This window comes from Astatotilapia calliptera, chromosome 3 (genome assembly GCF_900246225.1).
Source record: "Astatotilapia calliptera chromosome 3, fAstCal1.2, whole genome shotgun sequence".
Taxonomy (NCBI): Eukaryota; Metazoa; Chordata; class Actinopteri; order Cichliformes; family Cichlidae; genus Astatotilapia; species Astatotilapia calliptera.
The window spans coordinates 45,188,377-45,206,242 of record NC_039304.1 but is presented as its reverse complement, the minus strand read 5'-3'; the positions used below and the strand labels follow the sequence as shown (position 1 = coordinate 45,206,242).

Here is a 17,866-nt window from a genome sequence, read left to right as displayed (position 1 = left end):
ACGACTGCGCGCAGGGAAACTGATCAATATTGTAGGTATATTGAGTGTTTGTTTTAGCTTCATGATTTTGAATGGTTTCATAAAATTGAGATTTTATTGGGTAATATTTTAATTGATAATGTTGTTTGTTTTTCAGCTGTGCTGTCTTTGCTGTCCTTTTTTTCGTTATTTTGATTGATTTGTAATTTTGTTTTGGTTAGTCCGTCCAGCCGTAAAGGCGGTTATTGATTGAGAGTAAGTTGTGTAAGGGCGGACTAACCTCTCTTTTTGTTTTTTGTTTAATTGTTTGTGCCACTTCCCTTTATCTCCCAGATCGCAGGCCGTACATAGCAATGATTCCCAGCTGTGCTGAGACCTGAATTGTTTGCAGTGTGTGCCACGATTGCAGTGTCGCTAAGTGGGGTGTGACGGGTTGCAGTGTTGTTTCGCATAGTTTGTGTGGTAAATCTCATGTGCAGCTGGGATATCAGCAGGATGTGTTGTAAGTCCTGTCTGGAAATGACTGGGAATTTGTATGTCTAACTCATGTAATAAATAAATGATCAATTTATTTCTTTGCCCCGTTTACTCATCCCTTGTCCTCAGTTACACATCAATGTGTATTTTAGACCCCCATTCCTAAATATGATCAACCTATCTCTAATGATCGGCTATGTACCACAGGCCTTCAAGCTGGCTGTAGTTAAACCTTTACTTAAAAAGCATCTCTAGACCCAGCAATCTTAGCTAATTATAGGTCAATCTCCAACCTTCCTTTCATATCAAAAATCCTTGAAAGAGTAGTTGTCAAACAACTAACAGATCATCTGCAGAGGAATGGCTTATTTGAAGAGTTTCAGTCAGGTTTCAGAGCTCAGCACAGAAACAGCTTTAGTGAAGGTTACAAATGATCTTCTTATAGCCTCTGACAGTGGACTCATCTCTGTGCTTGTCCTGCTAGACCTCAGTGCAGCGTTCGATACTGTTGACCATAATATCCTATTAGAGCGTTTAGAACATGCTGTAGGTATTACAGGTACTGTGCTGCAGTGGTTTGTATCATATCTATCTAATAGACTCCAATTTGTGCATGTAAATGGAGAGTCCTCTTCACACACTGAGGTTAATTATGGAGTTCCACAGGGTTCAGTGCTAGGACCAATTCTGTTTACATTATACATGCTTCCCTTAGGCAGCATCATTAGAAGACGTAGCATACATTTCACTGCTATGCTGATGACACCCAGCTCTATCTGTCCATGAAGCCAGATAACGCACACCAATTAGTTAAACTGCAGGAATGTCTTAAAGACATAAAGACCTGGATGGCCGCTAACTTTCTGCTTCTTAATTCAGATAAAACTGAGGTTATTGTACTCAGCCCTGAAAATCTTAGAACTATGGTATCTAACCAGATTCTTACTCTGGATGGCATTACCTTGGCCTCCAGTAACACTGTGATGAACCTTGGAGTCACTTTTGACCAGGACATGTCCTTCAACGCACATATTTAAAAAATATGTAAGACTGCGTTCTTCCATTTGTGCAACATCTCTAAAATGAGAAATATCCTGTCTCAGAGTGACGCTGAAAAACTAGTTCATGCATTTTTTTACTTCCAGGTTGGACTACTGTAATTCATTATTATCAGGATGTCCAAAAAACTCACTGAAAAGCCTTCAGCTAATCCAAAATGCTGCAGCAAGAGTACTGACAGGGACTAGAAAGAGAGAGATTTCTCCTGTTTTGGCTTCCCTTCATTGGCTTCCTGTTAAATCCAGAATTGAATTCAAAATCCTGCTCCTCACTTACAAGGTCTTAAATAATCAGGCCCCATCTTATCTTAATGACCTTGTAGTACCATATCACCCTATTAGAGCACTTCGCTCTCGCTCTGCAGAACTACTTGTTGTTCCTAGAGTATTTAAAAGTAGAATGGGAGGCAGAGCCTTCAGTTTTCAGGCCCCTCTTCTGTGGAACCAGCTTCCAGTTTGGATTTGGGAGACAGACACTATCTCTACTTTTAAGATTAGGCTTAAAAGTCTGTGAAGGTTCTCAGTCATCCAGGTCATCGTAGTCAAAGGAGCTTCCAAAGAAAAGCATCTGGACTTCTTTAAGTTACTTGAAGACGTTTCACCTCTCATCCGAGAAGCTTCTTCAGTTCTAAGGTCAAATGGTGGGGAGTCCCAGATATAAACCTAGTTGGAGATACCCCCCACAGAGGGACAAAAGGACCCCTGATGATCCTCTAATCGCCTGAGCCAAGGTGTGGCTTAAAATTAGGCTTAAAACTTTCCCTTTTGCTAAAGCATATAGTTAGGGCTGGACCAGGTGACCCTGAATCCTCCCTTAGTTATGCTTCAATATATGTACGCTGCCGGGGATTCCCATGATGCATTGAGTTTTTCCTTTCCAGTCACCTTTCTCACTCACTATGTGTTAATACACCTCTCTGCATTGAATCATATCTGTTATTAATCTCTGTCTCTCTTACACAGCATGTCTTTATCCTGTCTTCCTTCTCTCACCCCAACCGGTCGCAGTAGATGGCCGTCCCTCCTTCTGTCGGAGGTTTCTTCCTGTCGAAAAGGAGTTTTTCCTTCCCACTGTTGCCAAAGTGCTTGCTCATAGGGGGTCATATGATTGTTGGGTTTTTCTCTGTATCTATGAAGTGCCCACGTCTCTAAGATCAGCTGATCAGCTGTTCCTGAATGTACCCAGGACTGAGCATAAACTTAGAGGAGATCGTGCTTTTTCTGTAGCAGCTCCATTTATTCATTCAGTCATTTATTCTATGTATTTTGCCAGAAACGCCAGGCGCTCACAAAACTATTACAATGACCACCAAAAAGCTAAAACAATAAATGAGAGCAGGTGAACAGATTCCACACAGACGTGAACACAAAGCACGGACCCGATGCATCAGTGACATGTCGTCATTCTCACCCGACGACATGAACACGGACACGCCATCAGGGCAGAAAGTCAACATCTCACTGATTCTGAGCTGCAGCTTTTGTTCCTCTCCGGCCAAAAGCAAGCTTAATTTTTGCTGCTAAATACTTTTTTTTCTTTTCTTTTCTTTTTTTTTTTTAAAATTATGCCAAATTGAAAAACTCTTAGTTTGCTATTGTTCTGTGTTTTATCCTCAGTTACTTTGAAACAGTTACTGAGTCAAAATTGAATTTAATCAAATCAATTACAGAAATCAGCGATGATACCCAGCCCTAGTGAGTAGCCTAAGCCCAACAGAAGTGGATGCAGCTGTGGGTAATGAGAAAAGATGAAAAGGTTGATAACACATTATATGGAGTAAATGCACTGCCCAAGTGTCCCCTCTCCCCACTGCCTGTCAATAAAGAACTTTGTGTTGACAAGATTGTTAGGTAATCATTTACAAATCTATAATATCTGCATGGACAGCGTTAACTGATGAGGTTGAAAAATTCAATACTCAAAAGTTTACTCTTCGGCCACCACGCTTCTGCCATCTGCCTTTTTTTTAATTAGCCACAGTAAAGGCTGCACTATGAATTCTGGGATATGTTGCGCCACGAATGAATATAATAGAATAGAATTCAACTTTATTGTCATTGCACATGCACAGGTACAGGGCAACGAAATGCAGTTTGCATCCATCCAGAAGTGCTTTAGTGATATAGATATATTACAATATATATTAGCAATAATATAGATATGTGAGTATATTACAGAAATGGGTCTATTATGGAATGTTATAATGTACACGGTATGAAGTATGTTGTGAATATTCTATAACTATAAGTATGTACAGGCTGTAGTGAGTACAAACTATGTACAGGCTATGAACAGGATATAAATATGAAAAACTATACAGAATATGAAATAAATAACTTTACAGAAATCCGAGATATACAGCTATACAGAAATGGGAACTATGCAAGTTGTAAACAGTTGTAGGGTTAAAAATTATCGAATGTACAGAATGATTATTACAGAGCTATACAGTAGTGCAGTTAAGATAAGTGAGATATAATTCCTACAGAGGCTATATAAAGTGCTAGTGGTTGTGAGTGGTGGTTCAGTCCATGTTATTATTGTGTGTTTGAGGGTACAGTTGTCCATTGTGGGTGTGTGTATGTTCAGTCCATGTGTTAACGTGGGTCAGATGTCAGGAGGCAGAGTTCAGGAGTCTGACAGCTGTGGGGAAGAAGCTGTTCCGGTATCTGGTGGTCTTAGTCCGGAGGCTCCTGTGGCGCCTCCCAGAGGGCAGGAGGGTGAAGAGTCCATGTGATGGGTGACTGAGGTCTTTGATGATTTTCCCCGCCCTTTTCAGACACCGCTTCCTGTAGATGTCTTTTATGGCAGGAAGTGGTGCTCCGGCGATGCGCTGGGCAGTTTTCACGACCCTCTGCAACGCCTTCCGGTCCGAGGCAGAGCAGTTCCCGTACCAGACTGTTATACAGTTGGTCAGGATGCTCTCGATGGTGCAACGATAGAAGTTCACCAGGATGTCTGAGGACAGGTGGTTCTTCCTCAGAGTCCTCAAGAAGAAGAGGCGCTGGTGAGCCTTCTTGACCAGCTTGGAGCAGTTGGTCGTCCAGGTGAGATCCTCGGAGATGTGGACTCCCAGGAACTTGAAGCTGCTCACACGCTCCACAGCCGTCCCCTTAATGTGGATGGGTGGATGTGGGTCAGCATTCCTCCTGTAGTCCACGAATGATACACCTGACTCATCCTTCAAGTCCGGGGAAATGAAGTGCGCATTTCCGGCCGCATTTGGAATTGGGACAGCCTTCATCACGTCGCTGTGGTGTGATCAGCCTCCAAATGGGGTCTCAAAATTGTACCAAAAAACTCTGTACCTCCCTCCAACCACACACTTCTTCGGGTTTGCCATCAGCACTACCTGCCTCAGGGAATCCGGGACTGTGACCAACCACTGCACATGCTCCACCGAGGTATCACTATGAATGATGACATCATCCAGGTAGGAAACAGCATGTGCAGCGTGAGGACGCAGCTATCGCTACAGGAGGTACTGAAAAATGGCCGGGGCTTTAAACAAGCCAAACGGAAGTGTGACGAATTGGTACGAACCACACAGAGTGGAGAAGGCTGTTTTTGTCTTTGGACTCTGCAGACAAGGGAATCTGCCAATCAGCTGCGTTTCAAAGTGGTGCTCCATGAGAGTCGTGCACACGGGCAGGGGGGAGAACACATCTGTAAAGCGCTGTTGCAATGCAGGAACATCTGCTTTATTGGAATGTGTGAGATGTTAATCACAATGCATCTTAAACACACTCTCTAAAAGCGTCATGCCCACAGCATGTTTTTGAGAAAAATCAAATATTTTGGTCCTTGAAGATCATTTCAGAGTTTTTAATGAGCTGCAGGAACCCTGTTCTGTGTGAGTGGAGAACAGCCAAGTCGCCTCCTGTGATAAACCTCCACATGTACCACTGAAAACAGTTAAATTAGTTTGAATCTGAAATCATGGCTCAAACTAGTTGTTCTGAGACCGTTTCTTCATTTTCACACCAAACTGTTTAATAAGACAAACTTCACACAGAGTTCATCAAATATAACTAACACTTTAATATTATCAGGATTTCATAATACAAACTTCAAATCATCAGGAAAACAGCTGCAGAACATGTGGATCAAAATGAATTCATTAAAAAACAACATGTGGACTGATGTGTGCTGCTGTTTATAACTTTCAACATTTCTTTGCTGCCACTGTGAATACGAATGTGGTCTTTGCCTAATTAAATAAAGGTTACACTGACTCACTGCTTCATCTTCAGGTACAAACTGGCATTACATGGAAGTACAGCCCAAAACCAGTTTAGCTTGCTTTTCTTTTTTCTGGACATAAAGTCACAATAGGTGTTGTTTCAAAGCTGGTGGACAGATTTAGTTCATTTTGGAGGTTTTAAGAGCAACTGCTGTGAAAACATTTGTAGTTTTGGGAAAAAATGATTTAGGGGAAGATTTTACCACAGCAAAAGATTAAATATGAATGAAGGATTGAAATTTAACTGAGGTAACACATAAAATGAATACAACTACTAAACACTACTGTGTCCTAAGGAAACAAAGATTAAAATGTAACAGGGATAACATTTTAGAGAATTAAAATCCCTAAAAGGAAAAATAATAAACTTGATATGCATATCTATACATGCAGCTTCCTAAATGTAACATTCAGGATTATTCACTGCAGGTCCAGAAATCAGAGCTACCTCATCAGATCCAAGTGTGGCATCAGCTGACACTCTTTACAGGAGATTCCATCTGAACTCTGTGGAGCCTGATCTCAAGGTTTTTAAGTCTGAGCCTGAAACCAGAAGAGGATCTTTCTCTCTCTTCAGATTCATTGTGATCCAGTGATTTCAGTCCTGCATGATCAGGCTGATGTTTGCACAGAGCAGATAATGAAGTGAATGTTTTTGCACATTGGTAACAGTGAAACAGTTTATTTACAGCGTGGGATCGTTTGTGTTCGGAGTATGAACTGAGATTCCTGAAGCTCTTGTCACACTGGTCACAGCTGAAGTTCACTTCCATGTGTGTACGTTCATGTTTGTTACGATGACCTGATTGTGAGAAGCTTTTCTTATGGTGGATTCCCTTATGCTTTTGCATTGAGCTCACGTCCAGTGGTGAAGGATGACCCACACTGGTCACAGATGTGCTTTTTGACCCCACTGTGGAAGAGTTCATGTATTTTTAATGTACTTGGTGTGTGGAAGCCTCTCCCACATTCTTTGCAGTAGTTCATTTTGTCTCCAGTGTGACTATGTTGATGTGATTTTAGGTCCCGTTGATGATTGGAAGTTCTTCTAAAAAGATCACATAAAAATGCTTTCCCTACACCACAGTGACGACAGGGTTGAGAAATGGATCCATGTGCTTTGCTCCACTTCTAAACAAAGACATTGTAAGTCAGGGAATTCCTTCAACGTTTTTATCCTGAACGTCGCCTGAAACAAAGAGCATCTCTGCCAACGTCCAATTACATTTTACTGTTTACATTACAACACTCAGCTTACTGAGAGAAAATTAGTCTTCATTTTTCCAAACAGTTCATTCAGTATAACTCCATAAGTTTACTGATCAGACTTGTTCCAAACAATCAGGTTAAAATTACAAGATAAAAAAACTAAATACATCCTCACAGTAACTGCACTTGTAGAGTTACTTTCTGGTGTGGATCTGTTGGTGTTTTTTCAGCTGATATGGAAATTTAAAAGACTTTCCACACAAGTCACAGCTGTAGGCTTTAACTCCACTGTGGATGAGTTGGTGTGTTTTTAAGCTTCCAGCCCGGGTAAAAGACTTCCCACACAACTCACAGCTGTAAGGTTTAAATCCACTGTGGATGAGTTGGTGTGTTTTTAAGTTTCCAGCCTGGGTAAAAGACTTTCCACACAGGTCACAGTTGTACGCTTTAAATCCACTGTGGATGACTTGGTGTGTTTTTAAGTCTCCAGCCTGGGTAAAAGACTTTCCACACAGGTCACAGTTGTACGCTTTAACTCCACTGTGGATGACTTGGTGTGTTTTTAAGCTTCCAGCCTGGGTAAAAGAATTTCCACAGAAGTTACATCTGTACGCTTTGACTCCACTGTGGATGACTTGGTGTTTTTTTAGGCTTTGAGCCATGGTAAAAGACATTCCACACAACTCACAGCTGTAAGGTTTAACTCCACTGTGGAAGAGTTGGTGTGTTTTTAGGCTTTGAGCCAAGCTAAAAGACTTTTCACAAAACTCACAGCTGTAAGGTTTAAATCCACTGTGGATGAGTTGGTGTGTTTTTAAGTGTCCAGCCTGGGTAAAAGACTTTCCACACAAGTCACAGGTGTAAGGTTTAACTCCACTGTGGATGACTTGGTGTGTTTTTAGGCTATGAGCCAGGGTATAAGACTTTCCACACAAGTCACAACTGTAAGCTTTAGCTCCACTGTGGATGAGTTGGTGTTTTTTTAAATTTTCCAGCCCGGTTAAAATCCTTCCCACACAAGTCACAGCTGTACGCTTTAACTCCACTGTGGATGACTTGGTGTTTTTTTTAAATTTCCAGCCCGGGTAAAATCCTTCCCACACTCATCACAGCTGTATGTTTTCTCTCCCTTTCTTCTGTGAGGTTTGTCGGCCTCCTGAGAGCGCTGACTTCTCGCTCCATGTTGGTCCTGCAGTGACAGAGATACAAACAGAGGCAATGAGTGAAATGCAGTCGTGGAACAAACTGAAACTCCCTCCATTGGTGGAATCAGACATGTAAACAAAAACACATTGTAGGTGTGTTACCACCACCTTCTGGTGACAGTATCACATTACAATGATGTGCTACAATGAGAGTTGTAATGAAAATGACATTATTGAAGAAATATTGATCATCAAAGAAACTCTTTTACTTCAGAAAATAATTTGAGTTCAACTGATGATATTGTTGTTTCAATGTGTGTAGAGAAAATATGATCTTTGTATTTTCTTGTAACTTGTGTGGTTTTTGGTTGTGAATAGAGCTGGGCGATATGAGATTTTTTCATATCACGATATGTTTTTTTCATTTCAGGCGATAACGATATCTATCACGATATAAGCCAAATAACTATATTTCTAAGATTTAAATGTGCCGTTGCTCACAAGTAAAATGTGAAATAATCAGCAGCTTGTTTTTATTTAAATATTTATTTCCCATAATAAGTTCAACAGGGTAGATGTACTTAAGGAACATGAGACTTTTTCAGATAAATAAAGGCAAATATTGCAAACTACACAAAAGGCAGCCGCTAAAGCGTTTAAGTTTCAAAATAGAACAAACGAAACAGACTAAATTGTCAATTCCACTTAGAAACAAAATATTAATTCTAAAAATAAATCTTAGTTTGTTTTACAGAAGAACAGACAAAACTGACTAACTTTTGTCAATATCAAATAAACTGAGAACTAAAAGGAAATTCTCAATCTCTCCTTGTTGTATAGCTTAGCTTTTCAAACAGTTTTAACAGTTACTTTAGTCTGACAAAAACCAAATGACGAATTAACGCTTCCAGTCAGAGACTGAGGCTACGTTCACACGTACACGGGTATTTTTGAAAACGGAGCTTTTCCGTTTTCGTTTTAAAAAATAATCCCGTCCACACATAAAGGCAGAAATGAAGGAAAACGCTGCTATGAACATGCCAAAGCAGCAGGTGGCGCTAGATTCCTAACCGTGCAGAAATGTTGGCCAATCAGAAGTCTAGAAGCCTCGGTGGGAAAAAGTAAACAAAGCTGCGGCATAGAAGCAGAACCGAGTCGTATGTGTGGACGGACAGTAACTGTGTGTATATGTAAGCATTTAAACACTGCAGAGAGTAGAATTAACAGTAACAGTATTGTAGAAATTCATTTCACCGAAACAATAACGTGGCGCACAGTGTGACGCATGCACCCGTTTATTGTATTTCCAGACTTGCTTTCGGCACAATTTACAGTGCACGCTACTCTGTTTTTTGTCAGACTTGAAATAGCCGAAATACCTTCACACTACGGAACTTCTATGGCTCTTCCGTTCGACAATCTCTCCGGCATTGGAACCATCATCTGTTTTCTCTTCGGTCACGCTCGGTTGATTTTTCTAGTCGGCACACTCATTTCCTCCATTACCCGCTGGCTGCTTCCCAAACGAACACACATGCGGCTTGGCACTTGTGCTGTACGTAACAAGTCACGCGACGTGACGCTGCGTCTGTGATTGGCGAGGTCTATCGCGATAGTTTAATTTCTCTATCGAGTAAAAGTTATATTGCGATACATATCGTTATCGTTCTATCGCCCAGCTCTAGTTGTGAATGTAGATTCTGTATATATGGATGAGCCCAGGATGGAAAAAATAAAGCTGCTGTTAACAGGTTTTTAAAAACCAACCAGCTGTGCACACAGTTTCAATAACTGTGTAACTGTGATGTTCTTCTCACCTTTTGTGTTGGAGTCATTGTTTCCTCTTTAGTGGCTGAGCTGAGTCCAAATGGCTGAAATTGTTCCTCTGCTGCACCACCAGACTCTTGTCCTCCTGTTACTCAGCTGGGACACAAAAAGTATATATTTGTATTTTATCCCTGACAAAAAGAAGCAGAGCAAATAAACATGACTAAACTCCTCAGTGACAACAATACCTATGAAGCTTCAAGGTGAAACCCCAGAAGCAACTACAAAAAGAAAGTCATCAGTTGCCTACAAGAACTTGAAAGGGAAAAACCTCTGACCCCCCTGCATATCACCACCTTTACCCAGGGGATGCTACACCCTGTATATATGGACTTCCATAGATCCACAAAGACGGAGTCCCGATCAGTCTCAATGGTAGCAGTATAAACTCAGCCACCTACAACATTTCAAGCACCTCATTACCATCCTAGCTCCCCTAGGATTTGTGGTAAGCTTTTCTTTGGCTGTCACTTCTTCACCCTGACCTGTCTTACTTGGCTCAGGAGAACTAAAATATACAGTGGGGCAAAAAAGTATTTAGTCAGCCACCGATTGTGCAAGTTCCCCCACCTAAAATGATGACAGAGGTCAGTAATTTGCACCAGAGGTACACTTCAACTGTGAGAGACAGAATGTGAAAAAAAAAAAAAAAATCCATGAATTCACATGGTAGGATTTGTTAAGAATTTATTCCTAAATCAGGGTGGAAAATAAGTATTTGGTCAATAACAAAAATACAACTCAATACTTTGGTGGTAGCTGACCAAGCATTATTCATTTAGTATTATACACTTGTTTTAGAGCAATACACACTGATCGTCTTAATCAATGTGGAAGTCCTTGTAGTTGCAATGTTGTGTCTCTGCAGGGGACGGATGGCTCCAGGAGATGGGGGGCAGTCAGCGTCTGCCCTCGGGAAGGAGACAATGTTATTTTTCTGTGTTAAATAAAACTGTCAACATTGATTGTATAACACCTGTCATTACGCATGAAGGGGCGTTCTAATACCCTGATTTTTACAAAACTATGGAGATGTGTTTTTTGTGATGAGATCTGAGGCTGTCTGCATACAGTTTCCATCTCCCACGTGTGTGACCATTAAAATCATCGTTTGACTTGACCCGGCCGGACCAGTGTTGTTATTGTGGTGTTTCTCTTGTCTCCATCCCCAATATTTTGAACCATAACATCTTTGTTGGCAATAACAGAGGTCAAAAGTTTACTATAGGTCTTTACCAGGTTTGCACACACAGTAGCTGGTATTTTGGCCCATTCCTCCATGCAGATCTTCTCGAGAGCAGTGATGTTTTGGGGCTGTCGCCGAGCAACACGGACTTTCAACTCCCGCCACAGATTTTCTATGGGGTTGTTGTCTGGAGACTGGCTAGGCCACTCCAGGACTTTCAAATGCTTCTTAGGGAGCCACTCCTTTGTTGCCCAGGCGGTGTGTTTTTGATCATTGTCATGTTGGAAGACCCAGCCTCGTTTCATCTTCAAAGTTCTCACTGATGGAAGGAGGTTTTGGCTCAAAATCTCACGATACATGGCCCCATTCATTCTGTCCTTAACACGGATCAGTCGTCCTGTCCCCTTGGCAGAAAAACAGCCCCATAGCATGATGTTTCCACCCCCATGCTTCACAGTAGGTATGGTGTTCTTGGGATGCGACTCAGTATTCTTCTTCCTCCAAATACGACGAGTTGAGTTTATACCAAAAAGTTCTACTTTGGTTTCATCTGACCACATGACATTCTCCCAATCCTCTGCTGTATCATCCATGTGCTCTCTGGCAAACTTCAGACGGGCCTGGACATGCACTGGCTTCAGCAGCGGAACACGTCTGGCACTGCGGGATTTGATTCCCTGCCGTTGTAGTGTGTTACTGATGGTGACCTTTGTTACTTTGGTCCCAGCTCTCTGCAGGTCATTCACCCCGTGTGGTTCTGGGATCTTTGCTCACCGTTCTCATGATCATTGTGACCCCACGGGATGAGATCTTGCGTGGAGCCCAAGATCGAGGGAGATTATCAGTGGTCTTGTATGTCTTCCATTTTCTGATGATTGCTCCTACAGTTGATTTTTTCACACCAAGCTGCTTGCCTATTGTAGATTCACTCTTCTCAGTCTGGTGCAGGTCTACAATACTTTTCCTGGTGTCCTTCGAAAGCTCTTTGGTCTTGGCCATGGCGGTAGTTTGGAGTCTGACTGTTTGTGGCTGTGGATAGGTGTCTTTTATACAGATGATGAGTTCAAACAGGTGCCATTCATACAGGTAACGAGTGGGGGACAGAAAAGCTTCTTACAGAAGATGTTACAGGTCTGTGAGAGCCAGAGATTTTCCTTGTTTGAGGTGACCAAATACTTATTTTCCACCCTAATTTACGAATAAATTCTTTACAAATCCTACCATGTGAATTCATGGATTTTTTTTTTACATTCTGTTTCTCACAGTTGAAGTGTACCTCTGGTGCAAATTACTGACCTCTGTCATCATTTTAAGTGGGGGAACTTGCACAATCGGTGGCTAACTAAATACTTTTTTGCCCCACTGTAAGATATAAGGGTGGTGGCCGAAATTTCCGAGATGATCCTTGTGTTGGCATGTTTCCATTCAAATTGTAAAGTGTTTATTAAACCCACTTCAAATCCAGCTCACAAGGTGTGTTGCAGCTAATTTTGAAATTTTCCATAAGAATGTGGCGTTGTCAAGCAGGATTCCTCAGGTGAGTTTTTCTAAATCACTGGCACACGATGCTTGGTCATCCTGAGGGAATATTGCCTCAGTCCGGTGCATTTCAAGGTCCTGTAACCATCCGTCGGCAAACTGTACCTGGGCTTGTTGCAGTGGCCTGAAGTTACTAAACTTTGTATGCTTTTTCCCTGTCAGCAAATAAAGCTGAGTTTTTTGAGTTAATCCCTTGAGTCTGAGCGCCTGCATTTTGAGTCCAACTCCTGCCTGCCACACAGCGATTCAAGACAACATCAAATCAAAATTCATGTTTTATGTGACTGAAATGTTTAATGATGTGGGCTACAGAAATAAATTAAGTTATAGATTATATTTAGATGAAACATGTATACTTACCGAATTTGAATTTGAATCATTTTAACCACAAGTAACACATGCATATGTGTAGATCTGCCCCAAGAGTCTCCCAGTGTCTTATAATGAGAGGCTGCTTTCTCTCACACATTATGTTCACTTATTATCGGCACATGTTGTTGTTCTGTGGAAGCTAACATCTTGTAGTCTCTGACACGTTGCATGTTTAGTATGAGGCTAAAATTCCCCCTCAGTGGGTCACTGGTGACCTGCTGGATGTACCGAGGTTCATTAAACATGACTAAAAACTCAAATGTCAAAGGAAAAAAACAAAATATTTAAAGTCAATCATTCTGATCATAGTTGTACTTTGACCTTTAACCTCTCTGCTCTGTGCTGTTTCCTCTTTCAGACCAGAAAAACATCACAGCTGAGTCTGGACAGGACGTCACTCTGACATGTCGAGCGCCAAACAACAACACCAAATTTATACATTGGAGCAAAGGTCACTTGACATCAGGCTATGTCTACTTGTACCAGGAGGGGCAATTTGTTCCACAAGGTCAGAATCCATCTTTTAAGAACCGGGTGGATCTGCAGGACAGACAGATGAAGGATGGAGACGTGTCTTTGATTCTGAAGGATGTGACGATTAATGACACTGGAACAGTGTTGGGAAGGTTACTTTTAAAATGTATTCCATTACAGAATACAGAATACATGCCCCAAAATGTATTCTGTAACGTATTCCGTTACGTTACTCAATGACAGTAACGTATTCTGAATACTTTGGATTACTTAATATATTATCATGCTTTTTACAACAACGTGAATGTACTATTGCTGTGTGATTTATTACTATTACTGAAGGTCCGCGACTCCGAACTGTACTAAAGGGACCTCTGACTAATACGGCGGGGTCCCTGTCGGCTTGTAGCCGAAAACTAGCTTTACTTTGTTGTGTGGGTCAACTTTTCTTGCGAGAGACAGAGAGAGGCGTTGAAAGGCTGCTCCAACGGAACTTATTGTTTTCGGAGGAAAACACGAACACGGTGTACAGTCGAGTCTTAATAGCTTACTTACAACTGGGCTCGTCAGGCACTCTTCTTGGCTGAAGTGGTTATTATTATATTTACATGCTTCCAGCTCCCGTTTTTCCTCGATGACAACTCGTACCTTTCCACTTCCCTTTTTCTCCCTCCTCGCGCTCACAGACCCATAACGTGTATGGCAGTGCATTCTCCCTGCAACACGGTCACCCAGGAAACACACAGTCTCAGAGAGAGAGAGAGCGCGTCGCCCTGTAACCATGGCAACCGTAACGCTGCCGCCTGGAACAACAGAACGTAGCTGTCAAACAAAACCCAAACAGTCCTGACCCGCGACAATATGAAACAGGAAAGTACCGCAGTGTAATCCATTTATTTCAACAAAGTAACTGTATTCTGAATACCACCTTTTTAAACGGTAACTGTAACGGAATACAGTTACTCATATTTTGTATTTTAAATACGTAACGGCGGTATATGTATTCCGTTACTCCCCAACACTGCACTGCAACATACGAGTGTCGTGTGTTCATGAAAGAAACACGCTCTCGGGAGCTCATAATCATCATCCACCTTCATGTTGTTCCTCCAGGTGAGTGAGTAGAGTTGAGTGTGTGTGTGATCAGAGGTGAAGCTGCTTCCTTGTTGTTGATGTTTGTTTGTAAAGATGTTGTTGATGAGACTTTGTAGAAAGCAGCTGGTCTGAGTGATGTGATCAGAGTGGATAATGTCTGACAGCAGTTTGAAGAGGAAATGGATTCTGTTCTGTTCTTCACTCATCACCTACCTGACAGCTGACACCTCACACCTGTTTCTCACCTGCAGGTCAGACAGGAGGACACACAGATGATGGAGGTAAGGATGAAGAAGGGAAGAAGGATGAGGGAAAGAAGGAAGAAGGGCAGAAGCATGAAGTGAAGAAGGAAGAAGGGAAGAAGGAAGAAGGAGAGAAGGATGAGGGAAATAAGGAAGAAGGGATGAAGGATGAAAGGAAGAAACCTGAAGTTAAAACAGAAAATGGCAGGAAGGGTGAAGGGGAGAAGGATGAATCTATTGCACTGCAAGCTTTACCTGTTCTTCTTGTTGCTGCTGTTAGTGTTTTTTTTCTCATCTAAAAAAACATCAAAAGAAAACCCCAAAAAACAACAGAAGCAGAGTAAAAAACGATAAAACGTTCTGTTCATCTGGTCTCATCCAAGTGACTTCTTCAGTCTCAGCTGACTGCAGGTTTCCCCAACATGGAAAAAAGAGCTTTGTTATCCAACCCTGGACCATCACCAAGTTATTAGTTCAGGTATGTGGATGACACCTGGGTGAAAGTCAAATCTCAGGATGTACCACTGATCACATGAACTTTGTGGACCAACACATCAAATTCACCAGGGAGGATATGAAATATCTCAGAGGGGTCAGGGGTCAAGAGCTGAACTCTGAGTCTCCTGCTGCTGATCCAAACTCTGTGTTGACACCAAAAGTGAAGAACATGCTGATCATCATCTTTAAACCTCACAGCAGAACTGTGGGTCAAATCATCTGAAAACACACAGAAATGAACTTTCCTGTGCTGCCTGACAGGGACTCTGAACTACAGTCTTCAGGATGTTCATGAACACAAAGTAAAACTGTTACAAACATGTATGAATTAGTGCTGTCAGCGTTAATCTCTTTAAAATGATGTTAATGCCATAACAGCATTAACGCAGCAAATCTCTGTTAGTGGTTTACGTTAAGTGTTAATCACACTCTAGATCTTGTTTTAACATATGGCATAGAAACTGAACAACAGACACACACAGTGATATTTGAGAAGTGAAATTAAGTTTATTGGATTTACAGAAAGTGTGCAAGAATTGTTTAAATAAAATCAGGCAAGTGCATAAATTTGGCACCACAAAAAAAGAAATGAAATCAATATTTACTGTATATCTGTCACGGTTCTGGGTCCGTTGGACCCAGTATTTTGAGTTTATTATGTTTTGGTTTAAGTTTGCATCAGGGATTGTTCTCTTGTTCTCTTGTTGTGTTAATGATGTTTATTATTGGAGTTCCATGTTTCTGTGTATTTGGGTTTAAGATGCGGGTTTAGTTTCATATGTCATTTCCTGTCTGTCTCTCGATGTCGAGCCTGCGTGTGATGTTTTATTGTGAAGGTCTGCGTCTCATGTGAGTGTGTTCAGTTTTACCTCTGTCTTGTCTTACTGATTGTTCCCAGCTGTGTCCACCACCTGTGTGTAATTCCCGTGTTTCTCTGTGTGTATTTAAGTCGTGTCCTCCGTCATTGTAGTTGCTGGTCCGTCTGTGTATCTACCATGTCTCACCCGTGTGTTCTCCCTGCTGTCCATCGTCAGTCTCCTCTGCTCGTTCTCATTCAGGTTTGTGCTCTGTAGTTTAGTTGTTCTCCAGTCTAGTTTATTTCGACCTCCGTTTGCTGTTTGTCCCTATTTATTTCATGTTCAATAAACCACCTTCACACCCGCACGACTGCCTGCGCTTGGATCCTCATTTATTATTTTCGCACGGCTCTCCTCACTCGCTGTGACAATATCAATATGTGTGTCTCCTATATGATATATTTAACTGACATTTTTTATTGTAACAACCAATGATTTATAGAGGAAAATAATGACTATTAACAAGGTTGCCCAAACATTTGCACCCATAGGAACATAGTGAAGACCAATTATTTAAGAGCATAAAGAGAGGTTAGTTTATTTTGGAGGCAAGCTCCATTTATTAAGAAAATTTAAAAAAGGCAGGAACGCTCTTTAGAGGTTTGTGGGTGGCGCAGAGCCATTGTGAGGAAGTCACTCGGACTTCAAACAGGCTATTCTTTTTGGCTGCCAAGACACAGCTCCCTTTGCCGAGAAGTGGGACATGAACTTCTCCCTCACCAGGACAGCCTCTCTGGAGGAGTTTGTTGCTGCTACATGACCCAGGCCTTGCAACGGCTCCACCACAGCAGGTGCCACACCTTTCACAGCAGTTGCCCCTCTCTCATCCAAACAGCGCAGAAAATTGTGGAGAACACACGTTGCCTTCACACACTTCTCCGCAATTTCAGGAAGCAGCTCCATGGAGCGCCGATACAACCTCCACTGTGAGGAGAGGATACCGAAGGCACCCTCCACTATCAGCTGGGCTCTGGAAAGGTGATAGTTGAAGATCCTCTTCTCTAATGGGAGGAGGCGTCCTGGGAAAGGCCTCATGAGTTGCTGCCACAGTGGGAACACTTCATCAGCCACAAAGACAGGGCTGGGCTCCACGGTGTTCTCCACCAGGTAGAAGCTGGTCAGGAGGCACATGGAGAGTCCCTGCCTGAAAAGCCTGACCAAAGGTGGAATTGGCCAGAATACCCCCAACAGAAGCTTAGAACTGAAGAAGCTTTTCGGATGAGAGGTGAAACGTCTTCAAGCAACTTAAAGTCCAGACGCTTTTCTTTGCAAGCTCCTTTTAATGAACCAGTGTGAAGAAAACAGGTGAGCACTCTTGCTAAAGAGCTAATCACCTTGCACAATGACAACCATATTGATCCACAATTCTCTAAAGGTTGGGTTGTTTGTTTGTCTGGTTATTTGTTTCTTTGAGGTTTGGCTTTTCATGTATCAGGTTTTTCCCCTCAAGCACCTGCTCATGTTCTGTTGTCTCACATAGATTTTCACATTCCTGTTCAGGCCATGTTCTTGTTACAGTTTTCATGTTTTAGGGTTTCCCAATTTAGATTTCCGTTTTAGTTCTCACCCCCATTTTCTTGGCCTGGGACCCAAAAGTTAGTTTTCTTTTTTGCGCTAGATTCTTAAGCTGCAGGTTTTATCTCTCCAAACAAAATTGACTGAAC

At 41.9% G+C, this 17,866-nt stretch overlaps 1 protein-coding gene across 1 annotated transcript in view; it reads left to right on the top strand.

Annotated features, from left to right (window-relative positions):
* Positions 1-17,866, top strand: part of LOC113015028 (neural cell adhesion molecule 2-like) — a 339,210-nt gene that overhangs the window by 36,192 nt on the left and 285,152 nt on the right. Inside the window, exon 4 of the mRNA XM_026156929.1 lies at positions 13,395-13,651. Coding sequence (XP_026012714.1) covers positions 13,395-13,651 — 257 coding nt within the window. The remainder of the gene's footprint in view (positions 1-13,394; positions 13,652-17,866) is intronic.